The sequence below is a fragment of the Saccoglossus kowalevskii genome, chromosome 8 (assembly GCF_978046115.1).
Source record: "Saccoglossus kowalevskii chromosome 8, keSacKowa6.1, whole genome shotgun sequence".
Taxonomy (NCBI): Eukaryota; Metazoa; Hemichordata; class Enteropneusta; family Harrimaniidae; genus Saccoglossus; species Saccoglossus kowalevskii.
Genome location: NC_140648.1, coordinates 29,424,656 through 29,441,757, shown reverse-complemented (window position 1 = coordinate 29,441,757; position 17,102 = coordinate 29,424,656). Strand labels below are relative to the sequence as shown.

The window sequence follows — 17,102 nt, the reverse complement described above, 5'->3', positions numbered from 1 at the left end:
TTTTTCATGGGATTTGCGCATAAGCATATTTGTGTAATCTTCGACAGACAATATGGTTTGTGATGTAACTTTCACACAGTATACACATAAATATTCACCATATACAAAGTGGCCTTGTAAACTTTTTTGTAAATCATAAATTGAACAACACACTTTGCAGCTTGAAAAAGTTATCAGGTCTGTGGAGTAGTATTCTAAGATACAAAATTATCAAGATTTGACTTTTTCATTATTTTTTAAACTTTTAAATAGAGGCCAAATGTTTCATTTGTTTGATGGTTTTCTATTGTTTCACTCTAAAAATGAGATTATGGTCTGAAAATGGCTGTAAACAAACTTGATACATATATATTCACCATTTATTTCTCATGATTTTTTAGCCATGTACGTCAAAATCTTGTATTAACTGTTTTTTTTTACATGCTTTGTAATGTTGCATGGGACAAGACTTTGAACGAGATGCATTTTGACAACTGGTGATTTAATAAAAAGAAAATTGCAATTGTTATATTTAAATATGCAATTATACAATGAAATACGTTATAGGGACACTTCTCATATTAATGGGCAATACAATTGCACAAATTCGTTGAATTGATTTTGAGATAATAGATCACCTAACAGACACACTAATCAAAGAAGATGCTGTATTGATCATATGTTCTTCTTGTTAGTTGTTTGAGGTGTGGCACGGACCATGTATTGCTAGTACCGCATTTTTTCTACTAGTTGCTCTGCGTAAATGACGAGTCTATCGTGAAATAAATCACATCGTAATAATCATATCCAGCATACAATACACACAATTTATGTTTTGAGTGATCTTCTAATAGTATGTTCTTTCAGTTGTCTGAGGTGACAGTTTACCCAGTATTCTTTTATGAGATTTGCAACAAACAAATGCAATTCATACTAGATACATTTCATAGTGTAGTTTTTAATATTACAGCAATATATATATATTTACAAATCAAAAACTTTTTCATACAATACATGGTTTTTAATACTTCTGGAAGGCACACTTGAATAAAGCACCAAACATTCACAATTCATTTTGTCTCGCATGCTTAGAAATGGCAGTATAAAAAGAGTGAAAACAAGAACAAAGTTATAATGACGACAAATATTAAGACTATTCAAATAACTATATACATTACATAATAAGTTCTGTACAAGAAGTTGAAGTGGTATGGCCATAGAGGGCGCCACATACCAGATCAATGAAAGAGGATGGGCAAGAAGTTTTCATTTTGTTGGGATGAAGGAAATTTTTTTTTTTTAGAAATAAAAACAGTGATTGTGCTGCCAAGTCCTTTTATGTTGTTGTTTTTCAAACTTTTCTTTTAGTAGTCTTTCCCCTAGGTGATTTAGGTCTAGCTTTGCTACTGACAGTGGAGAGTGGATACAAACTCCTTCTTGCACCTTTCTGGGTAACAGTCACTGAACTCTTCTTACTAGCCACAGGCTGTACAACTGGATTACTTCTAGTTCTCTCTAGCGGTGCAGTCTTGGGACGCTTTCCTTCTTTATTGGAGCTGTATTTAGAAGCCCTGCAAAAGAAAAGAGAAATAAAAATGCTGGGAAATTTTACAATTTGATGGTGTTCATAAATACATTTGGCAAAACTCGCAGTGAAATTTTCTTTGCAACAAAATTTTATGATTTTAACTTTCGTCTCGTAATTAAAGCAGTTTATAGTACATTCTTTGAAATGATGTTCAAGCATGTATCAGAAACAGTCGATGTTGCTAAATCAAAATCTTAAACAAATTGATATGCATATTGTGTTTCTATCTATTTTGAAATTGATCAAGGTATGTTCAAGAAATAAATCTAGGTGCATGGGAAAGATTCACAGCACCCAAAAAGAATGGCCAGGTTTTTTGTACTACCAGTGAGTCAGAATGGGGACCAAACATTGTAATTTATAGAATCATTATCAAAATTTGATCACACAAGTCAGAAAGTGCATTCAATGAAAATAAACGCACCAGTTATTCACAAACCATCTTTGCCAGCCAAGTTCTGACCATTTGTTTTATGGCTACTGTAAAAGGGTTAATTATTCAATGGGTTCTAATTTTGCTTATTTCGCTGACTGGAAAATGCGCTAAATTGAAACCCAGTAAATATATAAAATTTAGAATAGAACACATTATCTAAATGATAAAACCGTGAATTTAAAACCCACTGAATATGCCTGAAATGGTAAATCAGCGAAATTTAAACCCAGTGAAAATTAGTCATTTTACAGTATTGCCATATGTTGCACTATCCATGATTGGCCGCATGCTTTACAGGCATGTTCAATCAGATTTATCTATTTTGCAGAGGTGAAATGCACCTCTCAGTAGAGAAAAATTACACACATATTCGTGGGAAAATATGTATGCAAAACTACACTACTCAGACAACGATTGCAAAGATCTTCCTTTATTTGTAGAATAAGAAAATAAAATTAAAATATTTTGATGAATAAAGTAACTGCTTACCTATATTGATTATCATTTGGTCTGCGTGGTGACTCGACACCCTGAATTGGTTTTAAAACTCTAAAAGCAAAAACAAAATATAGTAAAGTAAGTAATATAAGACCAAATTTGGCATGTTGCCAAAAAAGCTACCTGATACATTGGCTTCAGCAATTGACACAGCAGATCAACAAATCAAATGACACTGTAATTCTCTAAAAATCAAAACAGGAAGTGAGAAGAAGGTTGTTTGCCTTAGTGCAGGGAAACATGGAAACATCAGTTAACATGAGTTAAAGAAAATGTCTTAATTTGTGACAGCATTTGGATTATCTAGTTTGTGGTAAGTGCTGGCATCATTTCTGAGATTGTGATGCAGTTCTTTCTTAGAGAATACCCCCCCCCCCCAAAAAAAACCCAGATCTATTAAAATGTCTAAAAATACCTTGCATCAAATGTTGTCTTTTTCATAGCAGTAGATGTGACTGGTGGTGGTGCTGTCTTAGGTCGACTTGTCACTGCTTTGGTACTTGTGTTACCAGTTCTGTTTTTGAAAGAAAAATACAATTTAATTCGATACATAGAAAGTATGCACATCTGTCAAGGAGTTTATGGATACTAGAATGTAGTAGATGTGCAAGCAAGTTTGCACATGTTTGTACTTGTACAGTATTGTCAACCATTTCAGCTATAAAATAACTTGTGAGGATGAAATTCTGTGAAATTCACGGTCTTGAAGATTCTACATAACCAAACATTATTGTAAAAAGTTTCATTTTCACTGCTGGAGTTTTTCCCTATTTATATTATGTTTATTTGGTACTAAAATACGAAAATTAGTGTCAGAGATCTATAGCAATTCATTTCAATGGTGTACCAGTTCATAATTTAAATATATTAGTCAAATCCACCAAGATTTCTCAATGCAAAGATATTATAAGAAGACACTGGTGGACAATATTCATGTTTCAATAATCTCAGTTCGCAAGTCACTATAATAACTGGGCCCAACAACAAGCCTGTGCATGTGATGATTTCCTTCACTTTAAATTTTCACTGCTACAGGATTTTATCATATCAACAGTAGCTCTAAAAATGGCACACTATGCAAAGATTTGAAAACTTACTGAATCTGTTTCCGCCTTTCCATTACCTTTTTAGTTGCTGCGGATACTTTTTTGTTCAATTCCGGTTTCTACAAATGAATAAAAGTTTGACACGACAAAATTATGAACTCACACTAAAATGATGTCCAGAATGCAGGAGTTGAACTCATCACAAATAGTGATCAAATCTAAAGCAGTCATTGATGATGTCCATGTGAAAGTGGAAGCATTGCATCATGGGATTTTTAGTCTCAAGACTAAAAATGACTTAAGCCCTGAGCATCAGTTTTCGCAAGAAAGAAAAAGCGATTTCTTGCGAACGCCGCGTTTGTTTTAATTGGTTGATGTAGCAAATTGACACATTTTCAAAGGCCTTCAAATTAAAATAAGAGACAATACAACTTTAATAGCTCTATTAGAAGTACATCTCTAATAGAGGTGCCTGTGAGACTAGCAATTGTGTTTGGAATGGAGTTGAGACACCACTTACCTGTTTCTTGAGACGTCTCTCTTCTTTTAATAATCTATCAAAATAGATAATTGCCATTCTTTCCTGAGTTGAGATCTCAAAAAAGATTTCATGCATGTCAAGAAGTGCCGCTCTCAACTAAATATAAAATAGATGAATAAATTGTGAATAACATAGCCATGTAGTTAGTGGGCACAGTTTGCTTTCAGTCACCTGACAAAAATAATTATACAAAATGCATTCAGACTTCTCTCTTCTTCTCTGATGGGATTCGTCAACCAATTAGAGAGAGCCTTAATAAAAATCAGCGTGTACACTAAGTTACGATTGGTTGCTTATCCTGAGAAATCTGAATGCAATTTGCATTGATAGTTGGTTAGATTTACATGTGAAATTTGAATCAGATTGACCTGTAAGGAACGATGTGTTACTGTTTGTGATTACCAAAATGAAACATGCTCTGATCTTGTATGAATACTGCACATAATTTCCTGATTGCTAAATTTTTTTTAATGAGTCACAGTAATGAATATATGAACATCATAAGTGAGTTTATTGTGTAAACGAATAACATAGACTTTTTGACACAAGCAAAAAAAGTTTTAAATTGGTCATGCTATGTTTAGACCGAGAATGGATGTATACCAACCTGAGCAATGACTCTTTCAGCTAGTCTGACATCTTGCGGAGACAGGTTCCCCCTCTTGACTGGTGTCTCTTCTTGAAAGGAATACACAAAACGATATGTATCCTGCATAGGAAAGGGACAAGAAATTTTCATGAGTCAGCAAACCACCAATTGCTGAAACAATCCAGTATGTACATAAATAACTACAACTTGAAAACACAGAATGGAAGACATACAAGGCAGCTATGTGAGTGGTGTTTCTGCCAATAATTGTTTTAGAATTAACAAACAAAGCTTTACCAAAATAAGCTCCACACCAAATACAAGACAGGAGTTGTTTATATAAAACATAGGATGGAAGACATACATACCGTGAGTGTTTTGACAATTTCTTGCACTTTCTCAGTCTTTAGTAGTCTCCTTGTAAGATACCCTTTGACTGTAGCTGACATTAAATCATATTTATGTTTCATATCTCTGGAGGTTGCCTGAAATAAGCAATAAACACAAGACAGAGCGTTACTTTTTTTTACATTTTCCACTGATGCTTGACTACTCCAAAGCATAATATATTTTCATACAATGCACAACATATTGGACCACATTTCTCTCAATATTTCATTAACTATTGGTATTTACACTGGTATGACACACCAAAACTGGGCTAAAATTATGATAATTATGATAATGTGATGAAAATTACTCTCAAGTTATATGCCCAAGAACAACCATTAACACTGACAATGACAATCCCAACAGACAAGTGAAAAAGCACAAACAATTCTTAGGTTCAATTCTATTTGCAATTTCTCTAAAGCATAAAACCCTACTTTTGAAGCCATTTTCAATTGGAAAATGGGCAAAATGCATACAATTAAGGTTGAACAATAAAAAATAAAGTTTAAGTATCCCTAAATTTTTTTTTAAATAGCCAATGATAAGGAATAATTTAGCTAAGTTTCAGGAAATTCCTGTCCCCAAAAGTGTGCTAACCGTGACCGTCCTTAATAAAGGTAGTTAACTTACTTTTCTCATCAAGGCAACCATCCTTGGACTGTTAGACATATTCAGTTGAGGCGAGCTGATAATACTTGCAGTACTGGTATCTGCGACATCAAAATAGTATGGTTGACGTCTATGTAATGACTCTGAAGTATGGGGTCTACCACTCGTAGTACTGCCACCGATGTCTTCTAAACTATCACAAGGAGTTGACTGAGAAGAATGTCTACTCTCCACATCGCTATCATCTGCAATTATAAAACAAACTGTTAACATTGTTATACAACAAACATGGAACAGCATCACCAGGCTTTCGTTAAGGATAAAATAATTCCAATTCCAATTACCAACAAGTTTAGTCACTTCGCCAACCGGGAGATGATAGCATTATGTGAATCATGGTCATTTTTCGGATTCTAGAAATACCGGTATATGTTACAGTAACATACACATTATTACCTCAAGGAATATAAACAATATTCATGTGCACATTTTAGTTTGACTGCATGTAACTTTTGGACAAGAGTATCTCATCTGATTTTTAAACAAGCAGCCTGTTGGTTGTAATAGCTCCGCTGTTAGCAATGCACATTTAAATTAAAGAACTGAAGATATCATTAGAAAATGAACAATATGTATCGTATTAAAGCAACCTGACCGTTTTCAACAATATGATAATTCCTAGTTTTCAGCCTGTAAAGGAACTCTAGACAACCTACCTGGTAGTGAGTATCGATACAATGAAAATGTTTACGTAAGATCACTCTGCAGTACTAAGATACTGCCCTTTCACATGCACCACTGTGAAGATACAATTTACAAGTACCGGTATGAGTAGTAATTGTGACTTACCCCTTCCTTCCAAATGTCTCAGCACTTTCACTTTCTCCAACCAATCCTGGTTTTCAGTTTTCTCATGCTGTATTGTAACCTGCTCTATCACTTTCCTTTGTTCTTCTTGGTATTTTCTCTCTTGTTCTTCCAATTCCATTTGTAACACGACCTGCTCTTCATTCTGTTGCAACAGTAATTGTTCTAGTTGTTGTTTCTGTTGCTCAAACAACTGTGTGCGAAGCTGTTCAAAATACTCCATCTGTTGTTGTTGGAACTGCAGTAACAGTTCTTCTTGGTTTAGCACCGGATATCCAGTTGTAGCAGGTCTCAATACAGGTTGGCTTGGGACGCCCATCACTGATTCTGATGGCTCTGTCACTGGATCACATCTGGTTAATGGTCTTGAAAATGTTGGAGCAATCCCCAATTGTCCAGCAGGGGCTGGAGTGGAATGACTTGAAGGTGGGCTTCTCAGAACAACATAATGTTCTTGTGAAATTTTCGCAGGTTTTTCTATACTAGCGTGGTAACTTTTCCCTTTTCTCAGAGGTTTCTTTGCTTCTGTTCTCTCAGCTGAATGAGGAGTCTTCAAGTTCTCTTCACCACTAAATTCCAGACTTCTCCTGGCGGAAAGGTTTCTCAAAGATTCTACAGATACATCTTGATCTGATTGTGCTTTGACTAAGGCTGGTGAGGGTTCATCTAAAGTGTATGATCCTCTACGTCTTCGACACTCTGGAGGTGATTCCTCTTCCCTACTGCTACTAGATGCCACTAAGGGAACGTCGCCACTCACTTCTTGGCCTACTGGTGCACCTCTAACTCTCCTGCTATCATACACTTCTGTTGATTCATCAATGACGGATTCGTGTATATCTCTTAAAGTATCTGTGCTCTCTGTGATGTAGCTGACAGGCAAAGAACATGACTGAGCAGCAGAACCGAAAGTCAGTTGATCTGTGCTGCCGGTACTCAACAAATCTCTATCTTCATAATGTTTTACAGCGTCTATTGTTTTTGCTGTAGATTTCTCGGTATGTTCAGCAGCTGGCTGAGGAGATAAGCTTTCAGCTGGAACTGGGAATGCTTTTGAATGTGGCTCAATGGGGGCATCATCAAGTGTGGTGGGGGTGGGAGTTGGCAGTGGGTTATAATCACCAAGCAAACTCAGAAGAGATTCTGAATCGCTAGGTGGTGGAACATCATGTTGAAGATCTTCAGTAGCTGGTGCATCCATTTGGTTTGCATCTTCTAGCACATTCGGTTGCGACTTCAACTCAGGATCAACATACTCTACCTGTTCAGAAATGTCCTCTTGCGAAAGTTGATCTACATTTATATCCTGAACAGATGGTAATACCTTAGTCGTACTATCTTCCCTTTCAGTAACTGTATTCGTTGAGCCAGCAGAGCTAGAAATACTATCACAACTATCATTCACAGCAATGACTGTCCTGTTCAATTCACTAATATCACTGCTACTGCCGGTACTCGCAGAACGATAGATCATGTCATCAGTAGCATCCAGGTGTAAAATTTGATCACCTAAACCTGAATCTTTGCCACTGACATCATCATTTACTTTAGATTCAGGACTTTCTATAGGAGTTGAAGCAGCTTGTTTTCTGGATGTATCGTTATATGATGATCCCAAAACACTGTCAACTGCAAGCGATGTAAATGATTCCTCGGGTAATACCGGGCTACATTCTGGAGTAACAGTCTCACTGGGTGGTGGTATTGGTGTTATTCTTTCCTACAAGTAACAAAAAAAAACTTTGTTTCAATGTTGATGAAACACTAGATTTGCATTCATAACAATGTATTTTATATAATTTACAAGACAGAAAGAAAACAGATTAAAATAGAAATGCTGTCAACAAAGGCCGAAACAATAAAACTGGGGATCTGTTGGAAAGTCTAGAATACTGCAATATGAATATTCAAAATATATGTACAGAAATAAACACATCATTCTGTTGACATTAAGTTTCTAACCACAGTAATAAAATTAACTGTACATCTTAATAATTCTTAACATTAGTCTTTCCAAGAAGACAACCACTGGGAGGAGGGGTCCTGACTCACCGACTCATAGAATCATTTTGCTGGTTTTTATACACAGTTAAGTTGAGCATGCATATCAATACAATTATTTATTGTCTTGTAGCAGTATTTTTGTTGTTGATAAACAACACCAATATTATTCAATGATACATATCATCATCAGTACACGACTTCTTACCTCAATTGAATCTACAATAGCCTGTACTTTGGATACAAGCCTCTTTTTTCTTTCTTCATGTAGTTTAGCTTCAAGTTCCATGGCTAATTTTTTATATTTACGCATTTCTTCAATCTTATCCTCTGTCATCTAAATCACAAAGTATATGGTAAATTTGTTACACCTCAAATCCACAGCATCCCATTATACATAAATAGAACTTTAGCTATTACATAAATATATACAGTAGACCTTATTTTTGAGGTCAAGTCCTCTCAATTCAAACCATTTTGGAGTAATTTTAATCACCAGCTTCTACTTGTAACTTTTTTGCCCTGTGTATGTTTTATATCAATAGAGTTTATGTGGTAAACAGTAATGAAACAGAGAAACTAATTATCATTCTAAACACCAGCAAATAAACTCCTATTACAAGAACTGAAATTATAGTTCAGAAAAGCATTTTTAATCAGAAAACAACTACGTACTGATCGATAAGGAAGGTTAAAATCATTGTAAATTATCCAATTTATATGTATAATTATTCTACACAGTTGGTAGCAAAGAACTATCTTATCTTATCATACTGATATAGAAGATAAAGTTGAAAAGTATAAAAATGTATAACAATTTGTTGACTTACCAGTGGGGGTGGAATTGATTTCCCATTCATTTTAATCATTGACACATACTCCTTAGAGCTGTTCATTGCAATCATACTATCACTCAGTGTATACAATGCTTGCATCTGATTCTCGAAAAAGTCGGAGATGTCTCCCATCATAGACATTGCTGATGTCTGGTGAAAAAAACCCACAAATTTCACTTAATGACATATATACAGTAACAAAGATTTCTATTCCCCTCCTTCTACATAAAATACAAGAGTCACATGGAGTAGCCTTGATCGTCTTTACCTGGTTAAATCCAACCAGAAGTCCAAAGCTCAGTCTGAATGTGCTATGAAGCCTATACGCATGCCAGATTTATACATTACAAACTGAATCATCAAATTTGTCATTATGACAAATACAAATATTTTAAAAACCACACCCAGTGTTCTAATTGTAAATCTAGTTTAGATTCATGAAACAAACAAAAAAAACAAAAAAGGAAAAAATCTGTAAGAGCATGGATGTACGCAAGAACAAGACACATGTACAGTAATTTTAAACAATCAAACCACATTCAACTCGCAAGCAACGAAACTCTCCATACAACATAAAATAAACATTGATAACATATAACATAATGAAGCCTACCAAGAGAGTGCAATGAAAATGAAATTCGGTGACAAGTTTTTCGGGTGAAACCTCCATGGCAGTGACGATACGTAACAGCGTGTGCTGATTCAAACTTATGTATGACAAACAGGCACGTATGAAATAGTACTTAATCGTCGAGACATGACGCGACACGAATCACAACGAATTTTAACAAGTCAGGACAAAATTCCACACAACTTGGCCGATAATTCTAAGTGAACACTGTCGGACAAGTAGTCTATTTCTTGGTTCATCGATTAAAATGCACACTTTCAGTAAGATACGGGGGTTAGTACCACAAAGCGTGTACTGAAATGGTGCGTATGTAAGTTCGAAATGTACAATTCGATCTGGTACTATTATTGTTACACGTACAGTGACTGTGAGTACTGCGCAGCCTGTTGTATCTTGCTGTATGATGCAGCGCCTGTATATAGTCTGGTTCCCTGCCCCATTTCAACGCTGAGGGCGGTTTTAGAAAAGGGTCAGGTACGGGGTATTACATCCAAGGCGGTTATTGGTAGTTACGTACGGAACATCTGATTCGTCACTGAGACAATTCAACATGGCGGCTTCCATGGACATGGAGTTTGTTATGAAAACAAAGATTGCTTTAGCACATGTAAACGCAAACAGTCATTCATGTTACACATATTTAAGACCAAAGCAAGTTGATTGTTTGAAGGCATCCACTGATAGTGATTGTATAGGCTTGTTGCCTACCGGTTATGGAAAATCACTGATTTTTGAGTGCCTTCCCTACATGTCAGCTTCACACAGTCCCAGGACAGTGATCTTGATCTCGCCATTGAATGCTATTATAGAAGAACAGTCTCGTAGACTCGGCGCAAGGTCAGTGCGGTTAAATCCGGAGTTTGACTGTAGTTTGTCCAGTTTCATTAGTTGTGAGTATTTGTATATACTGTCTCACCCAGAACACATAATGACCAAGAAACTCTTCGCCGTATTTCGTGGCGACATTTGGCAACACAAGGTATCTCATATTGTTGTTGACGAAGCACACTGTGTAGTACAATGGGGAAGTGATTTCCGTCCGGAATATCGAAATCTGAAAGACCTATGGCCACCGGTACGAAAAGAACACAGCAAGAAATATCATCACATCTTCTGCTTACCAATCCTGTTATTATCGCTGCCAGCATAGATAGACCAAACATAATGTTCCATGTGACAAAAAGACTTCCAAACAACAGAATTGAAGAGTCTTTTAAGGAGATCTTCAAACCACTTATTGATGAATTGCGCAGTAAACAGGAATGTTTTCCACGAACAATTGTTTACTCATCACTTAAATGGTGTGGATTTGCTCACGAATTGTCCTTAATGCCAACTTTTGACAGTGATATAGATGATATATCTGGTCTGGTGGCTCAATTCCATGCCTCATGCACTAACAAGGTAAATTTAAGTTATTTTGTTAACTATAAATACTAACTTGGATATGACTTCTACTGTTTAACGATTGTTTTCCATATTCTGTATGGTATGGCATGTTATTTTTGTTGTTGTATAGTAAATAACAAATTGGTCCTCTGATGGTTTTACCAATACAAAAATAAAGTGAATATTTATTTGTTAATTGTTATATATATAAATCATTTGTTCCGGGTTTATAAGCAGCTTTGTCTATAACATTTAGGTAAACAATGTGGCTGTTGCCTCATCAAATGACACACTGAAAGATCAGACACGTGATAAGTGTGTGTTCTTTATCAAATTGGTGAATGCAGTTCACTTTACACTTAAGCCAAATTTGTATAAAAGATATAGCGACTGTGCCCCTTTAACTGTATTTGCTATATTAGATGTTTATCTCCAACACAAGAACAGATAAGCCATCAAAATTTGTTGTATACTGTTCTGTATATTAATAATTTGTGCATTTTTTTTACTATAAATGCACCTCTGTCATTTAACTATCATATGATATTCTGTTACATTACCTTTGCCACAACAATTAACTTGAGCCATTTGGCTATTTCATATCAACTTGCATATTGACAATTTATATATCATACTTTTATCATTAAGCAGATGAAGAAAGAGGTGATCGATGGCATGCAGACCATGAATTGTGGTATCAGATTGTTATTTGCAACTGAGGCATATGGGATGGGTGCAGATCCAAAACAAGTCAGGCGAATTATCCATGCTGGTGTACCAAGAACAATGGAAAGTATGTTAAAATGCATGTAGTTCAGTCTAAATGTAGTAATGCAATGTTACGCACAAAATTCATGAATTTTCAGAGCGCATTGTACATATTTGACATACAATGTGTAAAACCAAGTTCCTTTATTGTGTGCATGATCTTATTATTATACTGCTTGTAAGTGTTGCCAACATTTTGAATGTTTTATTTGTTTTGATTATTTAATGACCACAAGCAATTGGTTGGTTCAAGAGAATCTGAAGTCCCAATAATCCTGTAATCCTGTCATGAGTGTAGTTATTGGATGACGATGATGGCTAGGAAAGTTATTTTATGATGAAATGCCACAGGTTAGATCATAGAATGGATATAACAATTGATGTCAGTCACCCAAGAGAACTCATGAAAATACGCATTTGCTCAATATGAGAAGTGCATCTTCAATAGAAGTGTACAATAAACTAAACTTTTCCTGTACTGTATAGAGATATATTATCATGTCATTTACCTATGCATATGCTCTAGTAATACAGCAAATACAGTCCAGTACCATATTGCACTATTTTTGTAACTTGTAGTGAAGCTACTTAAATGTTAAATACAATTCTCATTTGTTCATTAGCATACATTCAGGAAGTTGGCAGATGTGGGAGAGATGGGGAAGAATCTGAGGCTATTTTGTACTACAATGCATCTGACATAGCACACAATGTGAAAGACATGACTGAGGAAATGAGGAAATACTGTACAACAGATGAATGTCGTAGAGTGTCACTAGCCTCACATTTTGGTCAGGAATTTCCCAAGGACTATATCATTAAACATCAGTGCTGTGACAATTGCAAGCTATTGTGTGACTGTACCATCTGTGATTCTCAGTTTCATTATCATCAGGCTGTACATCAGATCCTATTGTTGCGGGCTGTTAGCAGCCAGCTGAAACTGATGGCTGTTAGCAGCCATCAGGAGCAGAATCTGATGTACAGTCAGATGCTGATGAAAGTGATTTTGATGATCACAAAGCACAGGTAATATGTGATGTGTTATTACAGTATTTTGAAGCTGAAAATAACATCTGTAATGCACCTTCTCCTTCAGTTGTCACAGGATGGACACCATCTTTAGCGGAGAAGATATCTTCAAAATATACAAGATACTCCAATCGCAAGTTTTTGATTTCTGATTTTTATTTGGAGGATCAATATGTTGATAATATAATTTCTCTTATTTTGCAAGTGTAGAAAGAGGAGAATCTTTATAGTTATGTACCTCAAATTTTCACTGGAAACTGAGGGGAAATGTTATTTGCTCATGTGTTTGCTTCCAGTTGAAAGCATACAAATTAATATATATGTAAATATGGGTGCTTCAAGACATGCATATTCAAAACAATAGTGAGACATTTTGTTAGAGCAGGGTTTCATGCTGTAAAAATAAGGATAAATTCTGAAAGTTGATCACTTTGTTGGATGTGTTGATGGAGTACTGTTACGTATATTCAATAAAGTGACCAAAGACTAATTTATCCTTAATATGGCAACTCACTTATTGTTAGCATGTAGTGATACTCTATATATTGTCAATGTATATACTGATTGGGAGCTCAAACAATGGCATGCAATACATTGATAAAACAATACTGTTTTCAACTGGATGTCCAATACTCTTTGACAATGATTTCTAGTTCATGAAAAAAAATGTGTGTTTGTATGATACATTTTATCACACACATCAATTAAGCGCTGTGCCTTAGTGTTCATAATCCCCCTCAGTTTTCAGCGATACACCTTACTTTGACAATATATTTCACCTAAGTTTTGAATCTGTGTGTCTTGAAGTCCTATATATATATATATATCAATTTGTATGCTTGCTCTCAACTGCAATTTAGATTAGGGCTAGACCATTTGATATCCTGGATGCACAGGATTCACAGCAATAAATTCATGGCACATAGACCCCTTTCATAAATCAAGCGCCCTCACTCATTAACCGTTTGCATTTTACTCCAAGACTCCTTGACCAATTTTGGTGTTGTGACAAAGAGTCTCCTAGTGAATGTTATAATGGTGTTACTTTTCTGAGAGGGTCAATTTTGAGGGGAGGGGGTGTGTGATTTTTATATATTTGCGTTTTACTCCAAAACCCCTTGACCGATTTGGACCAAATTTGGTGTGATGACAAAGAGTACCCCTGCGGGTGTCCTAATAGCAGTTTTTTTTTTTTTTTTTTGGGGGGGGGGGTATGAATTCATTTAACTCCAAGGCCATGTGACCGATTTGAACCAAAATTGGTGTGATGAGTAAGAGTCCCAATCGAATGTTTTAAAGTTTTTAAAGGGACTTATATTTGGAGGGGGAGAAGAGGGTGGTGTGATATAGTTTTTTTCAAGACCCCTTGAACTAAATTTGGTGTATTACAGCCCTGTACCAATGCTGCCATAGGTACGAAACTAGTTGATCGCTGCTTGCAGCTATATTTCAAATGTGTTAAGCTGGTACATTTCACAATACAGCAGAGCTGTATCAACCGATAGACTGCTTGTTTTACAAATGTATATATAATTTGGATATGCCAGCCTGCAGCAATTAATTTCTATACATATGCATATCTAAGTGCTGATACACAGCATACAAGTTGGTAATTCACAAGGACTGTGCTGTGCATGACTTGTTTGTTAATGCAATCAAGTCAACCTCACTCTTGTAACAACTCTTGTGCAATGTGCAATTAGGTTCATGCAACTCTGCACACATTTCTTGATGTCTGTCCAATACGATTGTTCACAATATGTGGGAGCCCTTTTGAAGCTTTCTTTGGGTCGAAAAATACCAATGACACAATTACTAAATTGATGAGACAGGGATGTTTATTTACAAATATTTTATGTGGTATGTACCAAACTTGCAGTGAAACATGTATATAATAAATGATTATCTTTAACTTAAAAAAAACATTGTGCTGTCTTACTTGCATATGTAATATTCACAGTGGTGGAAAGATGTAACCCTGGAAATTGTCACACTATGAAGCCCACATTTGTAAAATTGCTGATGCATTTAAATCAGTGTCACAGCATTAGTGTCATTTGGGCCAATAACATTTTGATTTTTACATGGCACTCTATGGCTGTGATGCGCATAAATGTTGCAGTTTCTAATTTATAAATCCAGTGAACATGACCACTCACTCATACTTAGATGTACTGTATTTGTTACATTAGAAGCGCATGCTCTTAACTACATGTCAAGGTCTGTCTGGCAAAAATAATTGATACTCTAACACTACAGTATACAAACAATTCAAATTTTGGTTTAGGTGCGCTTCTAATGTAGCAAATACACATATGGTACACAAATTACTTGTAAATTTATTTTCTGAGGTCGAGTATATCATAGAGGAAATTTAGTGCCATTATAAACATTACACTAAATATGTGATATCAGATAAGCATAGGGGTTAAAGACTATTTATGGTGGCATAACATAGCATAGGACCACTAAAACCCTGAAATCTGACTCGCTTGAAGACCTGGAACCCATATTTGTGATGGGGTTTTGCCACACAAAATGTGCTGACCATTATATATAAAATCAAATTCTTTTGAAAAGAGAAATATGAATTGTTTGGATGAACAAATATTCACCAAAATAAGTTATTATAATTAAGTGTCCCCTGGGAATTACATTGTACCGTAAAAACTCAATCAATTCGGCCATGTAAAAATAAATATTTTTGGGGGTGGGCCAATTGATTGAATAAATATAGAAAATATGTTTCCGAAGTGGTCGATTTGTTTGAATAATTTTTCAACGTTTTAAAACTGGGTTCGAAGTGTGTATCACCGGTAACTGAATAAATATATCGTTTTCCCGAGATTAGAGTAAAGGTTTCGTACTAGTCTGAGACTTGACCCAATTTTAAAACAAACTACGAGCGCGTTCAAGAAATCTGACGCAACCAGGCCACCTGCTGTTTTGTTGCCGTGAAGACGACAGTTTTATGTCACGCTCCCCGTATAAAATGTAAACAAACATGGAGTTGGACATTCTTCTGCACATCTTATTTCAACACTGTCAGTGATTTCGGTGATCTTACAACTTGACAAATTGGAGTGTTTCTTAAAGCTTTTTCCTTCAGCAACCAATGGAGATCTCGCACATCGCTTCACATTCGAATTTAGTCTGCTCGAAGTTTGGCATTTCTCTCGAAATTCATTCACCTGACGATCTAGTGTCAACAAATGGCGTTCACAATTCCTACAAATCAAACCCTCAATCACCTCTACTTCGCCATATTTCGACAACAACAACTTCAAGTTATGTTTCCCGGTACCTTCGTGGATTTTTTTTGTTCGTGTCCCCACTGTACTACAAACAAAACACGCTTGAGATGAATTACTTATCTTGACCGGCGTACATGTCACAGTGGAGGCAGCCATTTTGTTTGTTGCGAAGTAACCATGTGACCATCATGTGTCTGTCATCCATTTTGGCCAGAAATCTGACCAAGATGTCGGCCCGTACCTGACCTTGTTTTTCTTTGAGCCCTCAGCGGTGAAAACTTGGGCAGGGAACCAGACTACGCCTGTATAAAGCCATCACTATAGTTCAAATATATATTTAGAAAGTGGTAAAATTCTCGAAAATAGTATAAAATCTTAACAAACCTGACATTGTTTTGATACTTTTCCAACATCGGACGTCGCCATTTTGAAAAAATGTGCAATGTTGTGATTGCTTTCGAGAAGTAGATATATAAAACACGCTCTCATTGGCTATTTAAAAAACGTAATTGCATTATTGACCAATCATGACAGGGTCTTTTCATTCTTTCGGTAAGAATCAGATGAGGTAGGATATAACAAACAACCAGTCATCCCAATCAACAATGTTCGCGCAAAGAATGCCGGTACAAGCAACATATCACG

At 35.8% G+C, this 17,102-nt stretch overlaps 1 protein-coding gene and 1 pseudogene across 2 annotated transcripts; one reads left to right on the top strand and one right to left on the bottom strand.

The window, feature by feature from the left end:
• Positions 1-917: 917 nt before the first annotated feature.
• On the bottom strand, positions 918-17,099 carry LOC100373865 (uncharacterized). Of its 2 annotated transcripts, none has more exons than XM_085502466.1 (12): positions 16,842-17,099; positions 9,378-9,533; positions 8,756-8,884; positions 6,529-8,266; positions 5,701-5,924; positions 5,046-5,162; positions 4,696-4,797; positions 4,068-4,184; positions 3,599-3,666; positions 2,917-3,015; positions 2,493-2,552; positions 918-1,550 (listed from the first exon to the last, which is right to left on the bottom strand). In XM_085502466.1, the coding sequence occupies exons 1-12, from the start codon at positions 16,944-16,946 to the stop codon at positions 1,331-1,333; spliced, it is 3,135 nt and encodes a 1,044-aa protein (XP_085358592.1). In that variant the 5' UTR covers positions 16,947-17,099; the 3' UTR covers positions 918-1,330. The 2 variants fall into 2 exon arrangements, with proteins under 2 accessions (XP_085358592.1, XP_077866192.2); XM_078010066.2 differs by lacking the exon at positions 16,842-17,099 and adding an exon at positions 9,997-10,288.
• LOC100367191 (uncharacterized) lies at positions 10,487-15,125 on the top strand (annotated as a pseudogene).
• Positions 17,100-17,102: the final 3 nt, after the last annotated feature.